The 12,115-nt window shown below is 40.6% G+C and overlaps 1 protein-coding gene across 8 annotated transcripts in view; it reads left to right on the plus strand.

Annotated features, from left to right (window-relative positions):
• The first annotated feature begins 864 nt into the window (after positions 1–864).
• LOC129810570 (tetratricopeptide repeat protein 39A-like) overlaps positions 865–12,115 on the plus strand; it is a 37,613-nt gene continuing 26,362 nt past the window's right edge. The window contains exons 1-4 of one of the 8 annotated variants that reach the window (XM_055861215.1): positions 865–1,713; positions 4,442–4,495; positions 4,615–4,665; positions 4,950–5,003. In XM_055861215.1, the coding sequence (XP_055717190.1) occupies positions 1,661–1,713; positions 4,442–4,495; positions 4,615–4,665; positions 4,950–5,003 (212 nt within the window). In that variant the 5' untranslated portion in view covers positions 865–1,660. Of the gene's footprint in view, positions 1,714–4,441; positions 4,496–4,598; positions 4,666–4,949; positions 5,004–5,825; positions 5,911–6,393; positions 6,539–12,115 lie in introns of those variants that run through there. The other 7 variants (XM_055861217.1, XM_055861222.1, XM_055861216.1 and 4 more) reach the window with 7 other exon arrangements.

Below are 12,115 nucleotides of genomic sequence, written 5' to 3' on the forward strand. Positions count from 1 at the left end.
CTGTTAAATGCTTTTTTTTGTGTGGGGATGGATGGATGTCAATCAAAACTGACAAGTGTATTACCAATATACTGTTTTTAATAATAAATGTGAAAGCCTTCATGTATTTTATAATGGCTAAATGCCAAAGCAACTCTATAGTTGACTTCAAATTAGTTTTTGTAGGCTCGCAGTAGTCTTGGAAATCCCAGACCTAGGGCAGCAACAAGCTGGAACATTGGTAGGTCTACATTGTTTGGAGGTAACCCGTCTGACTTGGTTCTCCAACCCTGATTCTGGAGGGCTATCCTCCTGTAGGTTTTTGCTCCAACTCCAGTTGTAACGACCTGAGTCAGTTTATCAACAAGCTAATTATTAGAATCGGGTGCGCTAGATTAGGGTTGGAGCGAAGACCTACAGGACAGTAGCTCTGTAAATGTATTTCATAAATGCTTCAAAATTCACAAAAAGTGACTAGCTGATGAAGATTACCATAGAGCAAAACACATAAGATCTCCTAAACCGGTGTTTACCACAGACCTTATTTTCGTTGTTTATCCAAAAACTCAATTTCCCCATAGGCTTTGTCCAACGAACTATAGTGGAGGTAGTGCCTACAAATATACATTATTGCTCTCTAGAATACCACAGTAGGAGTCATAATACACTTAACCTAACAGTCAAACAGGGAAATAGCTCCAATCGTTTTTCCACCGTTCAATTTTCCCATAGGGGATTTTAGAAACACGTCAAATAAGGGCTGTGTTTCATGTAGGTTTACCCAGGCATGACGTTTTGATAACTGTAAATCTCTTTAGGACAAGTTGACTTATCAATATAGTCATCTGTATTTACCCCACAAAAATGTAATGCTAATGTGGCTATCATAAAGAACTACAAATGACATGATGATCTGGACGAGACTGCCGAATCAAGGCAAAGGTAAGAATCTCTGGATTAACTATCTGTTAGCTAAATGTAGTAAGGAATAAAATTGGGAAATTTTCTTTAAATGGACAATTCTGTGAACTGTCTTGTGCAAGTTTTACTTTTACACAATACCTGTTAGCAAAAGTGTCAGCTACAGATGACATGCAGGAGCTTGTAGCGATTTGTTGTTTTGCATGATGTCTACTTTTACGCTAATTAGCATTTCAGAATCTGAGAGTAAATAGACCGGAATATATTGATAGAAGTCCACCTGTACGAGAGATTTGCATGGTTATCAAAACGTCACGCCAGGGTAAGCCTACACAAAACACAGCCCTTATTGTTGGGGATTTTAGAAACACTTATGGGAAAAATGAATGGTGGAAAAACGATTGGAACCATTTCCCTATTTGACCGCTAGGTTTTACGGGTATCATGACACCACCACTGTGGGGCTGTATTGGAGCGCTCTAAGACCTTGTAGCAGTACTATTGACCCACATTTCATTGCACTTGAAAAGGGATCTGGTTATAATAGTGATGAGGACATCCACTTTAAAAAAAAACTAGGTCAGGAAAGAGGAATATATAGTTATCAAGAAGACACAACCTCTTCCTCATACTTTATCAAACACTCGCCAGATACATTATCTCCTGCGCACAGGTAAAAACCGTATGTCATTTTAAGGATAATCAGGCGCCGCACTTTTGCTGGATATTCTGCACGTTTACAGTATTTCAGTGCAGTGGAATGAGTGTTATCACTGGTTGGAGACGCAGCGTGAAGAAAAATGGCAGCAAAGGGTGAGTCGCAAAATCCACTGAACCATACAGTAGGCTAGTTGCAGTAGCCTAGACAATGTTTTTTTACGAAGAAACCCAGCAATATTTGTATTTACAGTCTACAGTAGTCTAAGCATGTTGTATTTGTGGTCACAACAGTAGATATGTTTCCATTAACTTGTCCAGTTATGTTGTTTGTCGACACTTAGAAAGTTTGCATAGAAAACCGATGCAACAATTGCCTGCTAAAGTGCGTTTCCATTTAATTATCTTCTGTCGATTAAAAACGTGTGGACGTAATGACGTGACACCTAACCCTACAGTGTCGAATACAAATATATTGGTTGAACTGTTTCCATTACCCATTTAGGCAAATTGCGCATTAATATATTGGCGACAGCCTGTATGTCCTCCAACCTATCTGTTTCATGTCTCAGGTAGCCCACAAAAGCCAGCATTTTACTGATATGCCATATTCTAATAATTATCACGTGCCAATGTATAGCCACGATCAGTGCCATGGTGAAACCTGCATTCCTGTAGATCTGAAATAATTATATGATGAAATTTGCCAACAAACCAGAAAAGCAAGGCGAAGCAGTTTTGGGATTAATTAAAATTAGGACAAACCTTGTCCTGCGAAGAAACATTATTAGACATTTTTTTCTGCATAACTTATTCGAAAAACACCGTTTCCATCATTTGTCTAACGGATAAAAACGTATCTTTAGAAAATGTCTCATATCTGCCGTTGCCAATACACATTTAGCAAAGATTTCTTTTGCGACATTTATTTTGTCGAATAAATCTAGGTCAATGGAAACCTGCCTAGTGTTAATGATTGATTTGTGCGATGATTTTAGATTACCTATCCGATTATTGCAGACGGATTTGATAAATATTGAGTGATTATGTACGCATTCTGATTATGATACTTTTTTTATTTGACAGAAATTGGAACGTTATTGCCAGCTGTTATATTAGCATTTAGATGGAGACAGCATGTAGTAGGAAATGTAATATATTTCAATTCTGCAAAGTAAATAAGAAAATTAAGCCACTTTAGATTACTTTTTCTACACATCAAATCAGTTGATTTTCAGACTCAGAAACCTAGAAATAGCTTCTCTAAAGTATAATCTAAGATACATTTTTATAAAGTATAATCTAGGTAAAGCACATTTGTAATCACAGTACCACCATGTTGCTCTTTAACATTACATGCCATCACCAGTGGTTACATCTGGAGATAAATGTACAGTCAAGAAAGTTCAATTAAGATGGGGTAAAATTAGGCTTACTGTAAAGGAAAACTTTTGTAATATCATGTTAACAAATATTTATTGGCAGTTACAGAATTCATAACTATTTTCTTAAAAAATACAAAAAGGGAAGAACTAAACTGCATAGTAACAGGCTACTTACACAAATTGTTAAAATTGTTCTACTGATAGGCCTTACGCCCGCCCGACTAGCATCACCACCCTGGACGGTTCCGACCTAGAATATGTGGACATCTATAAATACCTAGGTGTCTGGCTAGACTGTAAACTCTCCTTCCAGACTCATATTAAACATCTCCAATCCAAAATCAAATCAAGAATCGGCTTTCTATTTCGCAACAACGCCTCCTTCACTCACGCCGCCAAACTTACCCTAGTAAAACTGACGATGTCATCTACAAAATAACTTCCAATACTCTACTCAGCAAACTAGATGCAGTTTATCATGGTGCCATCCGTTTTGTTACTAAAACACCTTATACCACCCACCACTGCGACCTGTATGCTCTAGTCGGCTGGCCCTCGCTACATGTTCGTTGCCAGACCCACTGGCTCCAGGTCATCTATAAGTCCATGCTAGGTAAAGCTCCGCCTTATCTCAGTTCACTGGTCATGATAACAACACCCACCCGTAGCACGCACTCCAGCAGGTATATCTCACTGATCATCCCAAAAGCCAACACCTCATTTGGCCGCCTTTCCTTCCAGTTCTCTGCTGCCTGTGACTGGAACGAATTGCAAAAATCGCTGAAGTTGGAGACTTTTATTTCCCTCACCAACTTTGAACATCTGCTATCTGAGCAGCTAACCGATCGCTGCAGCTGTACATAGTCCATCTGTAAACAGCCCACCCAATTTACCTACCTCATCCCCTTACTGTTTTTATTTATTTACTTTTCTGCTCTTTTGCACACCAGTATCTCTACTTGCACATGATCATCTGATGATTTATCACTCCAGTGTTAATCTGCTAAATTCTAATTATTCGCTCCTATGGCCTATTTATTGCCTACCTCCTCATGCCTTTTGCACACAATGTATCTATACTCTTTTTTCCCCCTACTGTGTTATTGACTTGTTTATTGTTTACTCCATGTGTAACTCTGTGTTGTTGTCTGTTCACACTGCTATGCTTTATCTTGGCCAGGTCGCAGTTGTAAATGAGAACTTGTTCTCAACTAGCCTACCTGGTTAAATAAAGGTGAAATAAAATAAATAACTATGTAAAAGAAAGCAACAGCTACCAACCCCTCTCAGGTGACTTGCTTTGATAAGGAAAAATACACTGTGCTGAATATAAAGCTACTTAGGGAAACCAATTCAGTGAAATATAAGCTATAATGGTAAATGGCTCCAAAGAATAGCATCTACAGTATCGGCCGGGTATTATCATTGGCAATCTCAGCATTGGTAAATGAGACCCATCCCTAGTACTTACTGTTCTGTCTGTTATACTGTGACCCTAGGGACGCCCTGCAGGCGAAAGAAATCTCAGCCGACCCCAATGGCTCCCCAACACTGTAAGTTTACATGAAAAACATGGAACAGTTTCTGTGAAATATATATTTATCATTATGCCAAGGCATTGATTGGGATTTGATTAATATAAACATTTTAGAACAGCATGGTTTGCTTCTAGGTTGTCCGTCATAAACAGTCCAGAACTTGACCCCATCCTCACAGATTTCAAGTAAGTTTTCCCAGCTGTATTTCTTAGAAACAATGATCTTTCAACTTCAGTCCCCTAGGCATGTTTGACAACAGAGTAACTGAATTACATTTGTACTTTGTCTTTGTTCATGATACATATGACATTTTGGTAAATCTGCCCCTGTACTGAAAATATTTTTCGGTGTCAAGATTTATATGGGTTACAATATTACGTTACTCACACAATAGTACCTATTCAAATCGTTTCCATACCTTGTGCTCACCTTTTTTTTCTAAATGGCCTCAATTCTGCCCCCGTTTCAGGTTACAGTTACCAGACAACAAAGAGGCACTCAACCCCACAGAAGCATCAAACACGTAAGTCTCAGAGTCAATGGCCGATGGCTGAGTGATATACAGGATTGATTAGTTTGTGGAAAGGCTATTGACAGTTAGCAGTCAGTGGGGAGGAGGGGGGGGGGGGGGGGGGGGGGGCAGTGACATCGCTCCTTCCTGCTGTTCAATATATCAATAATTCAGATAAGGATGCCATTAAAACTGGCAATCTCAGCTCCGGTCCAGGCAGGGATTGACCAAGAGGAAGACGAGCCTATCTTCTCGTCCATAGAGATATCATTAGATTTCCATGCCTCTCACATGTGGAAAGAAGGCTGTTGATTTATTGACATCACATGATTGAAGGTGGAGCTGTCCCTGAAATAAATTGCTTTCCCATGATCATGTATAACAGAAAACAATTCCACTGAAGCAAAAAGAGCAGGAGCCCAAAAATGTTTTTGGGCTAAATTGAACCTCTAGATGTTGTCCTAGTGCTCATAGATTTAAAAACTTCAACTGATTCAGCTTAACAGATGTCAGAGAGAAAGCTAATAGAACACTGTAAGTGTGTGTGTGTGTGTGTGCATGAGCGGACATCTTTCCTGTGTCTTGAGATTTACAGATTTACCATGTTGCAGATCATTTCTCCTCTATGACCTACATGTAGACAGCTGTCTGAGAGCTCATTCTGATGATTCTGAAGTGGCTGGCTCCTTTCATGGGTCATTCACTTTCACAGCGATTGGCTGTGGTGTAATTACTGGGTCTCAATGGTACTCATCTCTCCTAAGCGCTACACAGCGTCCTACTGGCTCTGTCCTACTGGCTCTGTTATAGTGGGCAGTGTGTCTGTGCTGCTGCAGTAGTTAGCCTGAGTCACTGCAGTAAAGGCTTCCTTCTTCGCAGGACTCTTCCTCTCACCGGCATGAAGTCACTTTACATCTCTGTACGGAATCTTACTGAGGGATTTTGAAATCTTCTATTAAATATATTCAGTGATCTGAATTAGTACCTGAATATTTTTTTAATTTTTATTTATGATCGTCTGAGTGCGGTTGCCTGTTCTCTTCGGTTGATGTAATAGCCAGGGTACCTCTTATCTGTGCTGCATAGTTAATTTTGTGTATGATTTTTGTTTATCATTTGACTGGAGTCCTGTGCGGCTAGGCCAGCCCTGCCACTGCCTCAGCCAATCAGTGAGGCGACTGCAGTGTGTAGTGTGAGTGTGATGATGGGAAGAGGTGGGATAGGAGGAGAGATTAGGGACTGTGTGTGTGAGAGCGATAGAGTGTGTATGCATGTGTGTTTGGAGGCAGAGAGTTGGGGGGGTGGAAGATGTTTAGTTTCCCTACGTGTGATAGTCATCCCAATCTTATTAAGAGCTGCGTTCTTCCTCCCCTCGCCTGCCTGCTGCTGCTGCTGCTGCCAGAAGGAGACAGTGTGTCTGGCTGCGCTGCTGGAAAGGCCTGAGCCAGAGATAATCAATTATCTCCTGCGTTTGCTGTCTTTACTTCCCTCTAGTACTCTGTCTGCCAGATGAAAATGTCAGGAGAAGCAGAAACTCTATCAAACGGGTAAGAGTTATGTAGATACTGCTGCGTGGTGAAGTGATAGGTACTGACAATGTGTTGAAGTCAACAGAGAGATGCTGAGTTTGTGGTTTTGTGTGTGTGTGTGTGTGTCTTTGAATGTGATATACTGTCACTATTAACCATTTCTGTTTTTGACTGTGATTGAAATAAGATAGGATTTTTAATTGAGCTGTATCCAGTAAAACTTGACAGGTTTTTTAAAGATCCACCTCATCTCTTTTGTCTCATGACTTCATTGTGTTTAGGAACAGCTTGTTTTACTGCAGTAGTGCTTTGTTTGTCTTTCTGTTACTCAGCCTCCAGGACTAATTCAATGGAAAATAACACTGGTGAAAGAATTCAGGAGGAAGGCAGATAAAGCTATGTTTTGTCACTATCTTTGTGTTTGTGTTCAAGTTTCCCTCAAAAGAAATCAGCATCGCAGAGTTGCTGACTTCAATTCATTAATTATCTGGATGTATACTATGTACAACCTTTCAGGAAACAATGGCCTCCATTATGTGTACATTATCATGCCATTTCTCAGACCCACCTACATTATTCCCCTATTGAGTTTATGGTTAACCGTCTTTATAAGTGTGCTATGTTCATTCAAATGGCCATAGTAGCCAATAGGCCAATGTTAAACTACATTGTCCTGCTTTAGCACTGTCTCTTGAACAAGTCTTCTTGAGTTGTCCGATTTACATCTGTACTTTCTGCTGGACAAGTTTGCTAGCTTTGGTCTGATAAACAACTTAACTAGCTCTCCAACATAACAGCCAAGTCACTTGACATTTTTTATGTGCGTCAGCAGGTTTTCTTTATTCAATAAGAAATATCACATTTTATTAAAGGTGGTGCACTGATTGTAGCAACTGATTTGAAACTGGGCCTTATGGGCCTTTTAGATGGAAATACAGAAGCTACTAGAATGCATCCATCTTTCTGCATCTTTATACCGCATTACTTTCCAGGTATTGCTTATACATTTCATTATAACTAAGTGAATTGAATATGTTCATGACTGTGTGTGATAGTATTAGGCCCTAGACTGTCTGTGTTGCGCTGACATTCATCACGGTGTGTTAGTGAGCAGGAAGTTACAGGCTGGTGCTGGTCATAGGTTGGATGGATGTTATGGTCATCCCCATGTCATTAGCCTGTGAATGAGTGGAAATACAGGCTTGTTGTTCCATATGATCCCAAGTGGACTCATTATAGTTTGAGAAATTTCAACCATGGTATAGCACAGGGATGGGCAACTGGCGGCACATTATTGCGGCACATTATTTTGTAGGCCCGTGGATTCATTTAGGAAATATAGAAACTCAGTTGCAGGAACTCAATTGCGGTCTCAACTTACTGTTGAGTTAGAATAGTACTTAAGGTGCAATTTCGAAATTTGTTTGCGCATCTACAGTTTTTCCTCTTATGTCAGTCACTGACACTCACTCAATTAGCCCATGTCAGGATTTGTTTTTTAGATTGTTAAATTAGTCTAGCCAGCTATCTAAACTTGTAGTTGTCATGGTCGAATTACAGAGCGTGGGGCTCCCCTTTGATTTTGTTAGTCACTTTCACTCAGATTTCATACTAAAACCTGTAAACATTTCTCTCCACCCTATGGCAGAAGGTGTAGAATTGCAGTAAATTAGCTGTAAAACTGCTAATTTCTCCGTCTCATGACAAAATTAGTAGAATTGCATGAAATTAACTATAAAATTGCTTAATCTTTTCTCCGCCCATAGCAAAATGTGTAGAACTACAGCAAACTTGCTGTAAAATTTAAAAAAAATCTCCGCTGTCAAGAGCAGGACCACTAAAATGTTTGGCTCACAAGGTGGGGCCCCATTTGGGCACCCAAAGGGTTAAGGCCGGCTCTGACTGCATGTGTGGGTATGGATGGGGTTGAACAGACCCGCGAGCCACTTCTGCCCCTAATGATGAATTCAGATTTTTTTGTGGTTCCCACCCCATCAATGTTGCCCTGGTCTAGCATAAAGAAGTCCTCTGTATCACTGATCTGCAGGAATGTAAAGGGATGTCAGTTAGCCGTCTTCATTGTAGAGATTCTCCTCAGTTGTGTCAGCCAGACTCCATTGTTTGGTTCAATACATTGTGTCCATGAGCCCAATTAGCTGAGAAGACATTATGTCGACTTTGGGACTGTTAAGCTTGGGGTGGTTTAGGTATGCTACAGTTTGGCAAATAGTGTGACGAACCTCCACTTTGTTGTGAACTTCAGAGGCCTCAGCCAAATTGTTGCTGTGTCTTTCAAGGTATAACTTTGGACAGCTTTCTTGGAACTTTTTATGAAATGTTATTGAGGTCACACCGTGGCTTCAAAGGTACAGATCCTTTTTGTACCAGTAAATATCTGTTGTAAACAAACATAAAAAATGTTAATCAATGAAAGTACAGTTGAAGTTGGAAGTTTACATACACTTAATGTTGGAGTCATTAAAACTCGTTTTTCAACCACTGCACACATTTCTTGTTAACAAACTATAGTTTTGGCAAGTCGGTTAGGACATCTACTTTGTGCATGACACAAGACATTTTTTCAACAGTTGTTTACAGAGAGATTATTTCACTTATAATTAACTGTATCACAATTCCAGTAGGTCAGAAGTGTACATACACTAAGTTGACTGTGCCTTTATACAGCTTGGAAAATTCTGGAAAATTATGTCATGGCTTTAGAAGCTTTTGTTAGGCAAATTGACATAATTTGAGTCAATTGGAGGTGTACCTGTGGATGTATTTCAAGGCCTACTTTCAAACTCAGTGCCTCTTTGCTTGACATCATGAGAAAATCGCAAGAAATCAGCCAAGACCTCAGAAAAAAAATTGTAGACCTTCACAAGTCTTGTTCATCCTAGAGAGCAATTTCCAAATGCCTGAAGGTACCACGTTCATCTGTACAAACAATAGTACGCAAGTATAAACACCATGGGACCACACAGCCGTCATACCGCTCAGGAAGGAGACACGTTCTGTCTCCTAGAGATGAACGTACTTTGGTGTGAAAAGTGCAAATCAATCCCAGAACAACAGCAAAGGACCTTGTGAAGATGCTGGAGGAAACAATTACAAAAGTATCTATATCCACAGTAAAACTAGTCCTATATCGACATAACCTGAAAGGTCGCTCAGCAAGGAGGAAGTCACTGCTCCAAAACCGTCATCAAGCCAGACTACGGTTTGCAACTGCACATGGGGACAAAGATCACACTTTTTGGAGAAATGTTCTTTGGGCTGATGAAACAAAAATAGAACTGTTTGGCCATAATTACCATCGTTATGTTTGGAGGAAAAAGGGGGATGCTTGCAAGCCGAAGAACACCATCCCAACCGTGAAGCACTGGGGTGGCAGCATCATGTTGTGGGGGTGCTTTGCTGAAGGAGGGACTGTTGCACTTCACAAAATAGATGGCATCATGAGGGAGAAAAATTATGTGGATATATTGAAGCAACATCTCAAGACATCAGTCAGGAAGTTAAAGCTTTGTCACAAATGGGTCTTCCAAATGGACAATGACGCCAAGCATACTTCCAAAGTTGTGGCAAAATGGCTTAAGGACAACAAAGTCAAGGTATTGGAGTGGCCATCACAAAGCCTTGACCTCAATCCTATCGAAAATTTGTGGGCAGAACTGAAAAAGCGTGTGCGAGCAAGGAGGCATACAAACCTGACACAGTTATACCAGCTCTGTCAGGAGGAATGGGCCAAATTTCACCCAACTTTTTGTGGAAAGCTTGTGGAAGGCTACCCAAAACATTTGACCCAAGTTAAACAATTTAAAGGCAATGCTACCAAATACCAATTGGGTGTATGTAAACTGCTGACCCACTGGGAATGTGATGAAAAAAATAAAAGCTGAAATAAATAATTCTCTCCACTATTATTCTGACATTTCACATTCTTAAAATAAAGTGGTGATCCTAACTGACCTAAGACAGGGAATTTTTACTAGGATTAAATGTCAGAAATGGTGAAAAACTGAGTTAAAATGTATTTGGCTAAGGTGTATGTGAACTTCCGACTTCAACTGTACATAGTGCTCTATTGTTTTTAATGGAGAGGAGTCTTGACATCACCAACAGAGATTTGTTTGGATGAAGATTCTAGCTTCATATTAAAAGATGTGTGGAACCTCCACTTATTTTTTTCTTGAATCACCCATTTGAAAGACCTGTAATTTGATGCCGAGCGAATGAGAAAGCAGCTCACTGAAGAAACAGTGAAAAGAATCCAATCTTGTCAGATAAGAAAAATCTAGCGTTAGGCTAATGACAGTAAAAGAACACTCAATATTAGATGCAGTGAAAACCATGTACACTGAATAAAAATATAAATGCAACATGCAACAATTTCAAATAAGGAAATCAGTCGATTGAAATAAATTAATTAGGCCCTAATCTATGGATTTCACATGACTGGGAATACAGATACCTTTAAAAAAAATGTATGGGAGTGGATCAGAGAACCAGTCAGTATCTGGTGTGACCACCAGATGCAGCGTCTCATGCAGCGTGACTTCTCCTTTGCATAGAGTTGATCAGGCTGATTGTGGAATGTTGTTCCACTCCTCTTCAATAGCTGTGTGAAGTTGCTGGATATTGACGGGAACTGGAACACGCCGTGGTACACTTCAATCCAGAGTATCCAAAATATGTTCAATGGGTGACATGTCTGGTGAGAATGCAGGCCATGGAAGAACCGGGACATTTTCAGCTTCCAGGGATTGTTTACAGATCCTTCCGACATGGGGCTGTGCATTATCATGCTGAAACATGAGGTGATGGTGGCGGATGAATGGCACCTCATTGGGCCTCAGGATCTCGTCACGGTATCTCTGTGCATTCAAATTGTCATCGATAAAAGGCAATTGTGTTCGTTGTGTGTAGCTTACGCCTGCCCATACCATAACCCCACCACCACCATAGGGCATTCTTCTTCACAACGGTGACATCTGCAAACCGCTCGCCTACACGACGTCATATCATCTGCCCGGAATAGTTGAAACCGCCATTACTCCGTGAAGAGCACACATCTCCAGCATGACAGTGGCCATCAAAGGTGACCATTTTCCCACTTATGTCGGTTACGACGCCAAACTGCAGTCATGTCAGACCCTGGTGAGGAGGCCGACCACACAGATGAGTTTGGTTGGTTGTGTGGTGCAAACCCACAATTTCATCAGGTGTCCAGGTGGCTGGTCTCAGACGATCCCAGAGGTGAAGATGCCAGATGTGCAGGTCCTGGGCTGGAGTGGTTACGCGTGGTCTGTGGTTGTGAGGCCGGTTGGATATACTGCCTAATTCTCTACAACAACGTTGGATATGGTAGAGAAATGAACATTCAATTATCTGGCAACAGCTCTGGTGGACATTCCTGCAGTTAGCATGCCAATTGCACGCTCCCTCAACTTGAGACATCTGTGGCATTGCGTTGTTTGACAAAATTGAACATTTTAGAATAGCCTTTTATTGTCCCCAGCACAAGGTGCACCTGTGTAATGATCATGCTGTTTAATCAGCTTCTTGATATGCCACACCTGTCAGGTGGATGGA

This window comes from Salvelinus fontinalis, chromosome 14 (assembly GCF_029448725.1).
Source record: "Salvelinus fontinalis isolate EN_2023a chromosome 14, ASM2944872v1, whole genome shotgun sequence".
Lineage (NCBI taxonomy): Eukaryota > Metazoa > Chordata > Actinopteri > Salmoniformes > Salmonidae > Salvelinus > Salvelinus fontinalis.